Source organism: Pogona vitticeps, chromosome 1 (genome assembly GCF_051106095.1).
Source record: "Pogona vitticeps strain Pit_001003342236 chromosome 1, PviZW2.1, whole genome shotgun sequence".
Lineage (NCBI taxonomy): Eukaryota > Metazoa > Chordata > Lepidosauria > Squamata > Agamidae > Pogona > Pogona vitticeps.
Genome location: NC_135783.1, coordinates 268,756,239 through 268,773,556, shown reverse-complemented (window position 1 = coordinate 268,773,556; position 17,318 = coordinate 268,756,239). Strand labels below are relative to the sequence as shown.

General features: G+C 41.3%; 2 protein-coding genes across 2 annotated transcripts in view; both read left to right on the top strand.

The window, feature by feature from the left end:
- The window catches only part of SPON1 (spondin 1), a 385,887-nt gene that overhangs the window by 301,191 nt on the left and 67,378 nt on the right, over nucleotides 1-17,318 (top strand). The window contains exon 7 of the mRNA XM_020797212.3: nucleotides 14,510-14,574. Within this exon, the coding sequence (XP_020652871.2) occupies nucleotides 14,510-14,574 (65 nt within the window). The remainder of the gene's footprint in view (nucleotides 1-14,509; nucleotides 14,575-17,318) is intronic.
- LOC144586143 (uncharacterized) overlaps nucleotides 1-17,318 on the top strand; it is a 100,773-nt gene that overhangs the window by 38,777 nt on the left and 44,678 nt on the right. The gene's annotated exons all lie outside the window — the stretch shown is intronic.

Genomic DNA, 17,318 nt, shown 5'->3' with positions numbered 1-17,318 from the left:
TCACAGAAACATTAAAAAATCATGCAGTTATCCTAATACTAATCATTGGGGAGCCACATGTTTTGGCTGGCCTTGGTAGTTGGCCCTCATTTATGACTGTTCTGCTGGTCTGATTTGAAGCCTTCTGGTATCTATTGATCTAAGAGCTATTGCTTTGGCAGTGTGGAGGGATCAGCCTTTTCTTTTGCTCCAGCCAAGGTAAGTGCTAGAAACCGTGAGACTCCCAGCTTGTCAAACTACAAATTAAGGAGTATGGAGGAAGTGTACATTTGATTAGATGTAAGCAAAGGGTGTTCCCTGCCTCTACTTAATATGGATATTCTCATTAAAATAAATTACTGCCACTCATTAAAAGTTGGCTGAGACATGGAAGACATTTTGCACAGTAGAAGGTGTTTTAATCATGGAAATTGATACTCATTAGGAATACAGAATCTTCTTGGGTGTCTTCATTGCTTAGTGTGGATGGAACATCAAGCTTACTTGTTCCAAACTTCCAGAGGAGAACAATTCTTCTCATCTCAGAATGTCCTCCAGCCTGGCATGGAGAAGCACATCCGTCACCTCTCTATGTGATGAAAGACTCCATTTCCCATTCCACAAGTGATCCCTCCCTCTTAGTTCTCTGTGATGTGTGGAACTCTCAACCACAAATTCAGAAGCCAAGAAGAGGTTCTTAGTTTATTCAATGTATTTATTTAGTTAAACTATTTTAACCCACCTTCCTCCTAATTAAAAGACAGCCTTTAATTTAATAACAGCTAGTACACAATTCTAAAACAATCAATGAATATCATACCAAAAAACATTAAGCAATAATCAAAACACATTCAAAGCAATAAGGTAAAACAATCAATTTTAAAAACCTCACTTGGTAGCCTTCACTAAGGGAAAGCTTGCCTGAAAAGAAAGGTCTTCGTCTGCTTGCAGAAGGACAGCAAAGATGGGGCCAGCATGGCCTTCTGTGGGAAGGAGTTCCAAAGTCTGGGAGCAGCGACAGAGAAGGCCCTCTCACATGCTGCTCCCCAAACACACCTGTGATGGTGGCGGGAATGAGAGAAAGGCCTTTCCTGATTATCTTAACACTTCAGCAGGCTCATAAAGGGAGAATTGGTCTTTTCCAAGATCCCTGAGATAGCTTGGGCCTAAGCTGTTTAGGGCTTTATAGATTAAAACTAGCACTTTGAATTCAGCTCAGAAAGGGACTGGCAACCAGTGGAGCTGCCATAACAAGGGAGCTATACAATCCCTGTAGCCAGCCCATGTTAGCAATCTGGCTGCTGCATTTTGGACCTGCTGAAGTTTCCTGATACTTTCCATAGGCAGCGCCACAAAGGGTACATTATAATAATCCAGCCATGATGTAACTAAGGCATGAGTCACCATGCCAAATCAGACTTCTCCAGGAACGGGCTGAGCTGGCGCACAAGTTTTAACTGTGCAAATGCACTCCCAGTCATTGCTGAAACCTGGGCATCCAGACTTGGAGTCAAATCCACAGGTATCCCGAACTGCAAACCTGCCAATAGCAACCATATTTCTGGAACTGCTAATCATCTACATAGTAGTTTTAATTTCCAAATTATTCACCATCTTCTCTCCTCACAATGGACACATTAAGCAGAATGCTATCATTCCCAATTTAGAGACTGCAACTGAGGCCATGATAACACTATAAAAAACATGCAGTTATTCAACCCAGACTGACAACTGGACCTTGCTTCCAGAATCTGGTCATTTCTTCCAGTCCCACCAAACTAGACAGGGATGGACTAGTTTGGTTGGGACTGGGAGGCACATTTTATCCCAGGACTGGTACACATGTGCTTCAAATATATGACAGAAAAATAGGATTTGTAGTGAAAACTTTTTCCCTTTTGAGGGGAAAAAAATAACACCTTTCTGTGTCTAAAATACTAACAAGCTTACACTAAATTGCATTATAATAACTGACTATTATGTGTTTGCTTCCCCTTCTCTACCAAATGCTGCTTACAGAAATACATTTAATAGTTCAGATTGTTCTTATTTAGTCCTTTCCTCTTTTTTTTCTCAATGGTGCCCCCATGGTGTTTTCTCTAGCTGATTTTTTTAAAAGCATGGTTTTTATGGCTCAGCGAATTGAAAGAATCGCAATTACCTGTTCACAGCAGCTGATGCCCATTTAGAATATTTATGCTGTAAACTCTGGCTGGAAAATAACACTGTTAAGCTGATTTGTCACAAAAAAACTTTGAAAGCTTAGAGAATGGCCACCTGCTCACAAAATGTAGAGCTGTAAAGTGGTTGTAATTAAAGTTGTTGGCTTTAAAAGGGAAAATTTCCTCTCTGCTACACCCAGCAGCATCTAACTGGACTCTACAGTAATGCTAATGCAGAGTTGCACCTCTATGGTTATATCTAATATTCAGATAGCAATCCTGTGCCTGCGTATTTGGACACTTCAGTAGTATTTCTTCCTAGGATAAAGCCATAAAAGATCACTTGCATTCTGTTGCTATATGCCACGCAAACTTTGTTTTACTGGTCCACATGCTCATAGAGCTTGAAGTCACTTTAGCCTGGGGCCGAGTGTTTTTTTCTCCTGCTAGAGCTGTGTACATACTGTTGATAAAGCCACAGAAGTTAGATCTTTATAAAGTTCTCACCAGTGAGGGTGGAGGCATTTTTTATCAACCCCCCTCTTTCTCCACAACCACAGTCTTCCACTATTTTGGCGGGTCTCCTAATCCTCCAAAGCAAGGTTTCAGGAGACATAATGTATAGTGGGGTGGGTGGAATCATTAAAAGATTCTGCTCCATCATGCAAGGAGCAGGACACATTTGCTGAATTGAAAGCTTCCCTCTGATAGGAAAAGCCCTCTTATCCACTGGAAGCTTTTTGTGTGTGTCCCCAGATCACCCCTAAACAGTGTAGGCTCACACACTGGTCCGTCAAGCTGGATGTGCCTTTATTTTGAGTCAAACAAAGTAATCCACTACCTCAGTGTATTTGTATGTATAAGCAAACTTGAATTGCAGTTCACAGTCATCAAATTGTATACATCATGGCCACTGGTAGTCTTTCATCTGACAGGTTATGTGTGTACCTCACCTCACTATTCACGGTGATCATAGGCCATCATTATTATTATCAGTATTAATAGGAGCATTAGTATAGTTATTTATATGTTACATTCATTCATGCATTTATTTATTTATTTATTTATTTATTTATTTATTTATTTATTTATTTACACCTACTCAAGATGTACTCTGGGCCGTTATTGAGTCCTCACATTGTTTGGGATTATTGTTAACAATATGTTGGATTAACATTTTAGCTGTATTTGTAGGCTATATAGATGTTTGGAATTTTGTATATCTTCAAGTGTTATGGTTCATGTCAGTTGTGTATTCTATTACTTCAAAGATTTTATGTAAATTTGTGTAATGTCAGTGACTCTCACATTCAAGTACCTGCATATTAAAATACCTTTCCATAGTGACACTTAGGTTTAATGAGGGAGCAACCTCACTCACTCTTCCCCAACTAATATGCAAGTTGGAACACAGTAATACTTCATATTTTACACTTCACTGAGTTTGACAATGCAGTTGCTGACTCAAAAAATAAAGACAAAATAAATTGTTTAAAATTGGGAATGCAAAAATGTGGGTAAGGTTTACTTGATGGGGAAATTAAATTTGAAAATAATGCATATTTTCACAAATGGATTTGAAAAGAGGCTAGAGTAGAATTATGAATAAATGAATGCAAGGAAAAAGCAACAGAGATCAGAAATATGTTGATCCATCCATCTTCCTGCCACAAAGCAACTCTTGTTTCAATATTATAACTAGAGTTAGTTAGCCTGAGTATGGCATTTACTATATTTATGTAGCTGTTGCCTGGTGACTCACTAAACAGACATGATGTTAAAAATGCAATGGACAAAATTCTAAAGATTTCAAGTAAAGTTTGCATTAACTTTCCAAGGCTAATTGTGGCTAATTGATGAGGCTCTGAGGTGCACCTTGTTGTGTGCATGGTCACATGTTCAGATGAACAACTAAGATGGGCTCTGGGACCTCATTAATTTTCTGTGGCAAGTTAGACAAACCTTACAAAAGATTCTGGCTGAAACAGAAGAATAACAACAATGCTATGGGAAAAATCTTGCATGACCAAGCAAATCACATGATTTTTGAAGACAAATTGACACAAGTTAAGAAATCACTGTAAACATAACCAGTTGTATGCTGAGCCACAGAACTCACTATGCAACAGATCTCTGCAGTGATTTCTTAAGGCAATTTGCCTCCAGAAGTGACACTGTTTGTATTACACCAGCATAACTGGCCAAGAGGATTCAAAATGCAAGTCTTGAACAGAAAGACCCAGATTATAAATTATTTTGAATTCTGTGTTGAATTAAAAAGAATTTGTCTGGTAGAAAGATTGTGCTAGACAACCTCTATCGACTGGACACTGGTTCATAATCAGAATTCTAAGCTTTGTGCTAGGTGGTAAATGTTTCATATGAAAATGCTCCAACACAGTAACAGACTGACAGACACACATGCACACACTTTCTTTTCACCACATTGCTGCAAATCCCTAAACTTCTTTCAGTTTTTATGTCCCCCTTTTTATAAGCATGCTTGTATTTGTCGATCACACATTACCATTCTGTTTACAAATCCGCATTTTTCAGAAAAGGACTGCCAGGGCTTTTGTGTTTTTGATGAGATGAAAAAATAAAGTATCTAGTGTCTGATCATAATGATGGAGGAATTGATTCCTTATTTAAAAGGAGAGAAATGCAAAAACCTGTATGTTCAAAGCGATTGAGTTGTGGGAAGGAGTAATTCATACATTGCTATATAAATATTGATTGCTGCCCAAACATATCTATAATCTTCATTTATGAGGAAGGGTGGTTTTCTCAAGCACCACAGCTTTTGAAATGCCAGGTTATAAGAACATTTCCATTCTGCCTGAGAAAACTATTGTCATAGAAATGATGTTGTACGATGAGTGAAATAGGTACCATTTTTTGTGTAAGAACTGACACTTTTTCCTAAAACATTTAAAGGAAAAATTGAGTGTTGTTTTATACACGGAAGGAAGCAGTTGCGTGTGCATGTGCTTGGGTGCCTCTTGCCGCCGCTACTGCTGCCCAATTGCCTTTTCCAGAGTTTACGGCTTGTCCCCTCCAGTGGCCCCCAGGCAGCATCAGGAGGAGGCAGAGAGGGAGGTGAAGGAGCATTCACATGCGCTCAGGTGCCTCTTGTTGCTGCCTCCCCTGCTGTAGGAGTGGGTGGCTACCTATCAGCCTGCCGATCAGCTGATCGGTGGGCCGGTAGGCAGAATGGAAAAGCCATAGGATGGGGCATTTTTCATATGGGGGACGAATAAAAATGGGAAAATTTGTCGGGGTCTCTGGAACCCACAATTATGAAGGGACAAATATTTAATGAATCAGCAATTTCTGACAAATACTGTATCATGATCCGTTTTTATTCGTCTCCATGTCTAGTGTAGTCTAGCAGTAGGGAGAGACCAGTATTGAGAAAATACACATGGCCCCTCTGTATCTCTGTCCGAATATGACTACTGAGAATACTGTAGGAACTAGAATATTGCCCAACCTTACACTTGTTTTTCCTGGCATACCTCTTCTGGTGAGACCAGAAAAGTACTGTATTTTTCAGTGTAAAAAATGACACTTTTTCCTAAAATAATTAGAGGGAAAATTGAGTGTCATTTTATACACAGAAGGACGCAGTTGCACGCATGCTTGGGCGCCTCTTCCTGCCGCCGCCGCTGCTGCCCAGTTGCCTCTTCCAGAGCACACGGCTTGTCCCCTCTTGTGGCCCCCAGGCAGCAGGAGGCGGAGGCGGAGGAGCAGCCACACGTGCTCAGGCACCTCTTGCTGCTGCCTCCCCTGCCCGCCTGATCACCACCTCTACTGGGACTGACGGGCTCAGCTCACGTTGCCACCTTGTCCCCTCCAGTGGTGGAGGCAGGAGGAGGCAGAGGCAGAGGAAAACAAGCATTCGTGTGTGCTTTGGCCCCTCTTCCTGCTGCCACCGTCAGATCACCTCCTCCCACCACCTCCTTAGGGCAGGGGACAAGGCAGTGACGTGAGCTGGACGTGAGCCCCAGCAGTCGGCACTCGCACTGGAGGAGGTAATGGGGGGGGGGGGAGCAGCGGAGACAGCAGCAGCAGGAGGTGGAGGTGGAGGAGCAGTTGCCCATTAACTGCTCCTCTGCCTCTATCAAGGGTCAAAATTAGGGGGTCATTTTATACATTGGGGGTCATGTACATAGAAAAATACGGTAAATTCTAGTTTATGTAAACTTTCCAACAGAAACCAATTTGTGGCTTCTATTCACGAAGATCAGAATTGTACCTGCGGCATGTGTATTTAAGAAAAGAGTACAAGCCGCAGCCCATCAAAGCTGCAACAGGACAAGCAGGAGGTCTCTGTGCTCTGTTTCTGTGTTATCATTTCAGATTGCAAAGTGAGGGATTAAATAGTTTAATGCCCCTTGTACACGAGACACCCTCTGTACATGTAAATACAGCTTACCTCCAGATCCTAGAGCTCTTTAGTGTATTTATTAAAAGGCTAATGCATAATTTATTAACCTTTATTTAAATCATTTCTTTATTAATTACTCATTAATTTATCAAAATGTTTAAAAATTGCCCTTTATCTTTATGGATACAGGTGTACAAATGTAGTTAGAGTAATTAAGTAATAAAGACAGCAAAAACCAGCAACATGTCATCAAAACAAAGCAGCAAAACCAATAAAACAGACCATTTTTTAAAGGTTTGGTTTGCATGGAAAGAATTGCAATACTGGCATTTCCATGGGCGCCGTACTGACATTTGCGCATGCGTGCAAGCGCAGGGGTGCCCTGCCCTCCCCAGCTGGTCCGCAGGGTGAAAAAGGTTGGGGACCCCTGCCATAGAACACCTGTGGAGAGATCTCAAAAGAGCAGTTGGGAGAAGGCATCCTTCAAATCTGAAGGCCCTGGAGCAGTTTACAAAATAAGAGTGGTCCAAAATTCTAGTAGAGAGGTCTAAGAAACTCATTCATGGTTACAGAAAGCGATTGATTTCAGTGTTTTTTTTTTCAAAAGGGGATGCTAGCAAATATTAAGTTAAGTGTGCCAATAATTTTGGCCAGTGCATTTTTGGGTTTCTTTGGTGGATTTAATCCGAATTGAATTTTCTTCTCTGTTGTGTGTGTGTGTGTGTGTGTGTGTGTGTGTGTGTGTGTGTGTGTGTGTGTGTGTGTGTGTGTGTGTGTGTGTGTGTGTGTGTGTGTGTGTGTGTGTGTGTGTGTGTGTGTGTGTGTGTGTGTTGTTCCAACGCAAACCATGACTGTAGTTGCCATTGCCATATTAGAGTTTTGAAGGAGCTTTAGCAGAAGCAGCTCTGTGGGCACACTGGGATATTTATTATTGATTTTAAATATTTTATTAGTTTTTCAAACTATCTACATTCAGTTCATGCTTGTTAAACATCATGTTTGTGCTTATTAAACATCATCTTTCATGGGTTGCTTATAATTATTTGTTTTTGCGTCCTGGTGTCTTCTTAGTTGTCAAATCAAAATCTTTACATTTTTTAAGCATTTGAAGTATTTTGATTCAGTCCTCAAAAAGAAAGGGAATTCCAAACAGCCATGGAGTGTTCAAGCTCATTGATTCTAGGCTTTTTGCCAGCACTTTAGATAGCTGTTGCAGGTAACATAAACAAGTTTAGTTTCCCAGAGTTGTTGCTAATGATGGTTTTAAGAGAAAGATTCTTAAGTTTCTAATGACAAAGTAATACCAAACCTTCTTCCTTGAAGTAAAATGTCCAATTTATTTTCTTTGTGTCTCTTTGTGTCTCTTTCCTCTCTCTAGATTCACCACTGCTCAATCAGTGGTGGGGGATAGAAGACACTATTTCTATTGTAGGTATTGTCTTGTCCAGGAATAGTCATATATCAGTACAGTTAAAAAAATATTTCTCACCCAGTGGTAACACAATGTTAATTAGCTGTTTTATTAGTTCTCCATTGCCAGCTGCCAACAACTTGCAAGCAAGCTAGTTCAGCTGCTTGTTTCCACCCACTGGTTGATTAGAGAGTTTCTTGGATCAAATGTGGATAACCGCTGCTCCCCCCCCCTATCAACAGGCCTCTCCTCCATTTCACCACATCTTCGGGGTGGTTTTAACCCCCTGGGGGGTTCCAAACAGGTCAGAATTCAGCCCAGGAGACGGAGCGCCACCCATCTCCTGCTGTCTCATTGCAGCATCAAGCCAGAAGTTCTGAGATATTTATTCTTGATTTATTAGCTCCATCTTGGGATAGAAACAGGTTTTGGCGTTGGATTGAAAAACAGGATGCAGATATATTAGGAACAACATTTGCCCTATGGTTAGCTGTAGGACTCTCATGAAGAAACAACAGTATAAATAATAGCTGTCTACTGTATGAAACCAATGAAACAGCTGAACTCACAATTCTTTTCCTCAGAGTGATTGAATGGGCAGGCTTATTACTCTGTACTTAACCATAGGTTTGGGTGAATTAATGATTTTCATTAGAAGCTGTTCAAAACTGGGCACAAAGGTAATATTTTTTCTAATCCATATTATGATGGTTACATGTTATAAAACTGACTTTTAAAAAAGTAATTTTATAAAAGCCAGATAAAAAACAACAATATTGAATCAGTCATAAATCTTCCTTCCTTCTCTAAGAAGGACACTCTTATTCACCTTAGATTGCTTTGGAAATAAATCTATTTCTGGAGAAAATGAAAATTATATATATACATATATATATTGAAAGCCAAGACAACATTCAGTAAATAGACCCTTTTGCTAGTTTCTGCTAGTCACCAAATTACCTTTCCTACCACCTTGAGTCCTATCCTTTCTCTTAAGATTTCATTTAGCCAGTTGGCAACAGTAAGAAAAATGTCCATGCAAACAGAGAGAGACACCCTTACATTCTGGTCAACAGTTCTGCTGTCCTTCAGTGTTTTATGGAGAGACCTTTTAAATAACCACACTCTATTAGTTGTTGTGGAGCACACCACACATATTTTCACTGTTCCTGCTTTTCTATACTTTTTAACTCTCTTGACCAATAGCCAAAAACAACAAAAACTCTTCCTCTTTGCTAACAATAGTTTCAAACAACAAAAACACCAACCAAAAAGTGGTTTGTGTTTTAAACCTGTTTAAATCAGGAATGAAACAAACTTTGTTTCTGCCACTATGGGGTCAGATACCGTGTTTCCCCAAAAATGACAGGGTCTTATATTAATTTTTGCTCCACAAAACGCATTAGGGCTTATTTTCAGGGTATGTTTTATTTTACAATCATGTCATCTTCTTCTGGTTGCTGCACAATGGTGGAGGGCAGGGTTTCACTTAACTAGGACTTATTTTTGGGGTAGGACATATTACGAGCATCCTGAAAAATCATACTAGGTCTTATTTTCAGGGAAACAGGGTAGATTTAGCTGGGAACAGGCACACTTTTAGAATAGGTGCATGTCTTGTTGACTATGGCTAAATATGAAATGTTATGGAAAAATAGGAAGAAGAGATGTTTCACTGAGCAGTGCCATCCCCAGCTGGACCATTGTGGCCCCTACTGATCCAGGGACTAATATTGAGCCTGTTTGCTGCTTTTCCCATTGGTAATGTTTTTGGTTGGACTTTGGTTCCCACCTTCCTGCAGAAAGCGTGGCTCTGGCTTTCAGTTCAAAAGTCCAAGTTCTGGAGGGCTTTCTGCAGTTTCAAGCATGGCACATGTGCAATCTGCTATGCATCAGCGAGACAGTAGACCAAGACGTCAGCTTGGATGATGATGATGATGATGATGATGATGATGATGATGATGATGATGATGATGATGATGATGAAAACAAGCAAAATACTGATCTTTCCTAGTGCATCCTCCTTCTGGCATTCCACTCCCACTCTGCCAGCCAAGACTCACATGACAGTTGATTAACAAAATGACCAATTAACTTGCTGAGAAGAGTGTACTGGTGTTTGCAAAACCAGTGGTTGGCAAAATGGGTGCTCTGGGGGTGGTGTGGGGAGGGATGGCAGGTACAGAGTATTCTTCTTGAGTTCAGATTTCAATCTCACCCAGAGAAGAGGACTGGGGCTTTAAAAATTCCCTTCTCATTTGAGCTGAGGGACAAAGAAGGTATAAAAGAGAATGCATATTCTCTGTGTTTAACCCACTTTCCCATGTGTACCATTGTATGTTCAGACACTTGGCTCTGTGAAATAAGGGGAGTGATTGCTATGATAGTCACATAGTAACATTTCTTGTGATAGACATCAGCGTCATTCATCTGACACTTGAAACACAGAGAGCTGGATTCTCACTAGACGCTAGGATAAAGTGTTGTATCGTCACCGGTTTTGAAGGACTGGCATTTTCCTTCTCATTTGCCCAGTTGCAAACGTGTTTGGCCCTTTGCCTGGCTTAGCAGAAAACTGCATTTTAACTCTTCATTCAAAAATAGCTATTTTAAATTGGTTCTTTGAGAGGAGAAGAACAAATACTGAGCCCCAGAAGGAGTGAATATTGCTAGCAATGAGGGCTGCCCACTTCCTAACCCCACCTCCTCCTTGGTGAAAAGAAGGAGCGACAAGTAATGACGATCATAAAAGAAAAAAAGAAAAAGAAAAGAAAGAAGAAAAAAAGCTGCCTGTGGAAATTGATTTCCCTAAACTTGGAGATATGTGGATTAGAGCTAGTATGAGGTATCAGAGTCATTTCTGTCAAGCAGGAGGAATGGCAAGATTATCACTAACCTGAAAGGACAGCTCAGTTGGAGCTGCCAATTACAAGTAATATATGGTGCTGGTTTTTCATTTAATTGGGGAGCTGTCGGGATGTGTGTGTGTGTGTTTTAAAAGCTGCAGAAATCACAGGAGTGAGTTGTGAACTTCATATTCCCTTGTACAATTTACTTTGAGAGGATCCTGGGGGAGTGGAAAGCTCATAGAAAGGGTTGCTACATGTTTCTGGTCACCAGAGTCTTGTTAAAAACCAGTTTCCTGGTTTTGTTTATTACTCTGTATACACATTCAAAAATTGCTGATAACAGGAATTCTTATAAGTTTTGAGGGATAAATCACTCCACCTGTGTTCACTTCTCAATCTCACAAAAGTGTGGTGCAGTCTCTTTTTTAATAGAATTGAGTCTGATGGAGAGTAGGGATAAAATCCCTTGCTATTTAAGAGAAGCAGCAATGTGTCTCTCATTGATCCCATTTTCATAAGAAAGGTTTCTTACAAACCAAACGTATACTTTATACTGTTTTGAGATCACATGGTATGGCCATATATCTGATTACTATGAGAAATCCTTAGAAGTAAGCTCTTCAAGTCATTTTCTTTTTCTCTCCTCCTATTCATACTTTCACTGGAAAAAGTTAAAAACAAACAAAAAAACCTAGACCACAAGTTCTAGAATCCACAAACCACCATGGTCAGTCGAATCGTGGTGTTCTGGCAGTGGTAATCTCCAAAGGGGTATTTCCAAGGTCTACTAATTACCTCAGGGGATGTATGCCCCACACCCTGATGTCATCCTCATGTTTGCGAGATGTGCACAGATGGAAGCACACCGATTCATAGTACGCCTCAGCAATGTTGTCATCTAGTGTCCCACAATCATGCTTACTTGAGGTATACAAAGCTTGCTTGAGGTAAAGGGTAGCTCCTTAAGAGATCCTGGGAGGCAGAGACCATACTGCTGGGAGGGGTCTAGAGGTTGTAATCCCCCCCCCCCAAAAAAGGAACTTTTGCAAGCTGTGAAGACGTCTTTGCGTCTTCTGACCCTTGCCTCAGCATGTAGTTGCTGCTGCCCCCCCTGCGGTCAGCAGACACAATAGAAAGAACACCATCTCACAGCTCACACAATAATTGACTTCCATGGGTGAGTGAGCTGGTCATTCATCCTGGGTGCCAAGCTGAAGGGACACCCATGCTCAGCTCAATGGCATGGTGTTCATGAACAAGGTTAAAAGAAAGCACAAAGAGTGTTTAATTTCTCTCCCCCCAAGCCTAATTCAGTTTGCTAACAATGTTTCTTTCTCCAGTTTTAGTTCGCGGCTGTTTTTTTATAAACAAAAACAACAGGGTGATATTACCCAGCTCCATAAATATAATATGCACTGCAGACATTATAAATATTTATTTTTGAAATAAAACTGTAAGCTAATAGAGTGGAGGGGAAAGGCACTGAAGGTATTCCTCACCCATTATGATGGCTATTCTTGAACTAACTCTCCTGTCAGCTCTTCAAAGTCCCATTTGCACAGATTTTACTTGATCCCATAAGTAGTAATGCTGAGAACAAAGATAGCTGTGGGGCGGCGGGGTGTGTGCGTATTCTCTGAATTGTTCAGTGTGATTTGTCAAGGCCATTTGTCAAAAAATGTGTTCTGGTTACTGTGTTGGACAAAGCTCATCCTATCATTAGACAGATGAAGGCTCTACCTCAGGTAAGGAGCTGATTTGGGTTGTTGTGAAAGGGCAAAACAAGGAGGTGTTTGTTTATTTTTACTGCTGGGTTTGGGGAAGAGGTGTGCCTTGGATTATCTGCCTTCATACTGTAGCTCGAAGTGATTTGTTTCTGTGTGAACCTTATCTTAGGAGGATGAGCGGGCAGACAGACAACATTCACTGGTGCACCTCAGGTATAAAAATATCCAGCACAGATCTGGAGCAGTGTGCACTGTTAGCAGCAGCAGTGGGGCACTAAGGTGGCATGGGCATCAAGGTGGGTGAGAGTAGGGCTCATTTCTGTGTGCTTTGTGCCATCAAGTTGATTCTGATTTACAATGCCTCTAGTAAAGTCTTCAAGGTCTGTGAGATAGAGGTGTGTGTGTGTGTGTGTGTGTGTGTGTGTGTGTGTGTGTGCGTGTGTGCGTGTGTGCGTGTGTGTGTGTATTGCAGGGAGGAAAGGAAGACCAAGTTAAGCAAAACAGAATATTTAGTCTTCTTAAGAACATGATTGCTGAACTTGTCCTCCAGGTGGCAGCATAGCTAGGTTTCCAGATAGCAGGGATGGGGCAAATACTGTAAGCAAGATGAGTGTTTCCTGAATTACTTGCAATGAAATAATACTTCCAGTCTTTATAAACATGCAAATCAAAATTCTATTGTAAAATACTGAATGCATGATGGGAGTTGTGCAAGCAATGCTTGCAATTTTTCTGTCTGTTTTGCATCTGTGCATGCGCCAAGTGTGCAACTGTGTGTGTAGCCTGGTTATGCCTGGACATGTGACAGGTAGCTGGACCTGTTGTGCACACCAGCTGTTCGAATTGACAATCACAGTAGCATCATTGGTCATTATATTGATGGTTGATTTGCAAAGGCAAGTCAGATGTGTAGAGAATGGTATTAGTTCATGGCACTGAGTTTTCCTAGCATGGCATAGTGGATAGAGATTCTGGAGAACAAGGTTTGAATCCATTCAGCCATGGAAACCTACTGAGGGAGTGGAACTGGTAAAACTACTCCTTAAATAGTTCACTTGCCTTGAAAACCCTATTAAATTTGCTACAAGTCAATTCTGACTGGACAGCACATTAAATTGCATGGAATTGTCGGTTTTCTCCCATTCTTGAAGAGAGTACTGGGGCTTATTTATTCTGTGCCTACTCAGCCTCTCCATATTTTAAAGGCATAGAGGTGCAAAAATATGCCCACGTGTGGTATTCTGAAATATGCATGTGTCAGACAGGAGATTGTATTCCTTGCCTCTTCTGGAGCTTATTCGCTAAACCTGTACAACAGATTCCATGGATAACAGTTAAACACTGAAAATACAATGATTGTAATTTGCAGAACTGGCCCAGAGTGAGGTAGCTACCTCAAGCAACAAGTTAGTGGTATCATCAAAAGGGCATCAAGGTATCAGCAATGGCAGCAGTAGCAGCTAAATGCTGAGGCAAAAGGTAAGAAGAGGCACGTTGTCAGAATGGAGAGAGTCGTTTGGGATTTTTTTGCCTCCTGTGCCACAGTAACTGGATTTGTTTCTGTGGGAAGATGCCACTTGCTGTTCTGCCTCAGACAGTGCTGTCTCTGAGAATGTCACGGGAATGTTTCGGTGGCTGAAGCCCTGAGAAGAGCCCTACAGAAAGTCCAGAACCTGCTGAGGCAACCACTGGAAAGCTACTCAGGGAACTACTTCAACACAACAGATCGATGTATATGAGCTCACCATGGAATCTGTTCAAAATGGAATAAATGTTATGTCAGAATCATCCCTCATTGTCACCCACAGGAGTAAACACATTTCCCTGAATAGGAAATGGAATGAACTATATCTGCCTTCACAGAAATTATGAGGAGCAATTTGAATTCAAGTGCCTCTCCTGTAGGTTACAAATCACCTCAGAGTGTTATTCACCATAATGCTGTCCAAACATCATTTTATTTATTGATGTTTATTGCTTCTCTTTTTCAGAGTGATGAGGTTTTGACTGTCATCAAAGCAAAAGCACAATGGCCTGCCTGGCAGCCGCTAAACGTGTAAGTAGGCAGGGAATTAAACCTCCCTAAAGACTTCTTTTTCTCACTGTTTTCTGACAGAATTCTCTCAGCATCTTCCCTTCTGTCAAAGTTTATCTCTTTCAAGGAGTGACCAGGGGAAGAAGGATCCCCTTAATAAATTCCTTTATATATATATTTCTCCCTTCTCTCTCTCTCCCTCTAACAGCAGGGCAGGATAACACACGGCAAGGGGTCATTCCAGCTCTTCTGAAGACCTGTTCTAGCCAGAAGGCTCCCCTTTCTTCCCCCTTGTCTAATGGCTTCCTAACTTTTCCTCCCTGCTCCCCCATCCCTCATCTAAGTCTTAGTAGCAAGCAAGACAAGTTTTCAGCTAAAATCCACTTGCATTTTTTGGTTCTCTACTAATGGAGGCCATGAAAATTTCTTTGAATTTCAATTTGGCCCTCGGGCGGCAGGTTCTCTGTCTTGCTCTAACAATAGAAGGGGGCATAAGTAACACTGAAATAGAAGTTTGAATTATTTGCCCAGCATTGCACATATACATTAACATTCTCTTGTTCCTTCCTTCATCTGAACAGTGAAGCGCTGTACCTATGCTGCACACCAATTGGCCAACCCCCTGCATGCCTACTCAGAAAGACTAACGTATTTCAGTGGAACTTATTCCCAAGTAACTGTGTGGAGAGTGACACTATTAAGCTGGCTGTGGTAACTTCAGTTCTGTGAAAGAGTAGGAAACTCTAAGAGACCATTCTTATGAGACTCCAACTACAACTCCTTGAAAGAGAAATCCTGAATGTTCTTCTGTTTAAAGCAGACATGGAAACATTTTCTGCTTTAGATTGTTTTGGGTTTCAATCTCTTGCCATTGGCTGTGCTGGGTACTGATCTAAAGAAACATGTGTCTGTATGCAACCATTTCTACTAGTAATAATAATAACAATGGTAATATATTGGAATCTACCCAATGGGCCCAATAGCTTTGTCCTCCTAAAATACCCCCATCTCCCTCTGCCTCTGTGCCTGCTAACCCAGAATCATTTGAAAGTAGTGCCCACTGGTCTGAAAAGTCATACAAGGTGAACATGAGTTCTGTTACTTACTCTTGGGGAAAACTCTGCTTAACAGAATTAATGCTGGTCATGGTTGTTGTGGGTGTTTTGGGCTCTTTGGCCGTGTTCTGAAGGTTGTTCTCCCTAACGTTTCGCCAGTCTCTCTGGCCGGCATCTTCAGAGGACAGTAACCTGTGCTCTGGACAGAGTGCTGTCCTCTGAAGATGCCGGCCACAGAGACTGGTGAAATGTTAGGAAGAACAACCTTCAGAACACGGCCAAAGAACCTGAAAAACCCACAACAACCATTAGATCCCGGCCGTGAAAGCCTTCGTGAATATAATGCTGGTCGTGTTTCTCTTAAAATCAAGGCACGTGCATTGTAAAGTGTAACTCTTATAGGACATTAGAGGGCCTGGGATGCAGACTCTTTGAATGGCAGGTCTTTTGATTGACAGCACCCACCAACTCTACCTAGTACAGCCCATCCACCCTACAACGCATGGGAACCTTTAGGATTCCTGGTGTTTCAGCCTCCCAAGTTCCATCAGCCCGAACAGTATGGTCATTTGGGATTGTGGGAGTGCTCACCTAAAACATTTGGCAGGCGAAAGCGCCAAATCCCTGTTCGAATTTTACCTGCAGCCTAGAACTTTCTCTAGTTGAATGCTGACAGGAATATTTCTCCTCAACTTTTTGTTCTTTTGCTAGATCACAATATAAGCACCTGTACAATGGATTGTGCAGCCTTCTCTTGAGCATTATTTGGTGGAGGTAGAGAGCACACACACACACACACACACACACACACAGAGAGAGAGAGAGAGAGAGAGAGAGAGAGAGAGAGAGAGAGAGAGAGAGAGAGAGAGAGAGTCTCTTCTTCAAATTTCTCTTCCAGACTGGCTTTCCTAAAGCTTTTTTCATGAACACCTTCAGCCGTTCAAGGCTTATGCATCATTTGCCCAGTCCTGTGGACTGTGTACTTTGGGAAATTGTGCTTTCTGTCTAAATTATATAACATTTTTTTTCTCCCTACATTGTTATGGATCTGTGAAAAATTACTTTTTTTTTCCAAGGGTGTCAACTCTGCATCTCTAATGGGATAAAAAAAATTCAATCACAATTTTTGGGGGCATTTTTATTCCTGTTGTTTTAGGAGGGAATAGTTTTAAACAATGCGTACATAACCTTTTCCCCCCATGCTTACTGAAAGTGACTACTGTCAGGACATTTGTATCTGCATATTGATTGTCTGGAGAACTGGATTTGCTCACAAAGTGTGTCTGATCCCTCCAGTCCTCACATGCAGAAGGTTTCAGAAAGAGAGTTTTGGAAAGTTATTTTTCGAGCTCCAGTGGCTATAGTCCCTCAATTAGCACATCCGGTGCCCATGCTGGTTGAGAGATTCTGACAGTATAATCCAAATAAACAGCTTTCCCCAGTTCCATTCAGGAGTGCAATTGCATACTTAGAATGGACTCAACCTGCTTTGAACAGAGCCAGCTTTATGGAGTCTTGGAAAACCATGTCTTTTAAATAAATTTGGAAAAGGCAGATGTGGTCACAACTGATCTATGCAGCTACATATTACCTTTAGACTTCTGTAATTCCCTCTCTGTGGGGCTACTCTTGAAGATTGCTTGGAAGCTATAACTGCTACAACATGTGGCAGCTAGTCTACTATTGGATGCCTCCTGTCATGATCAGTGC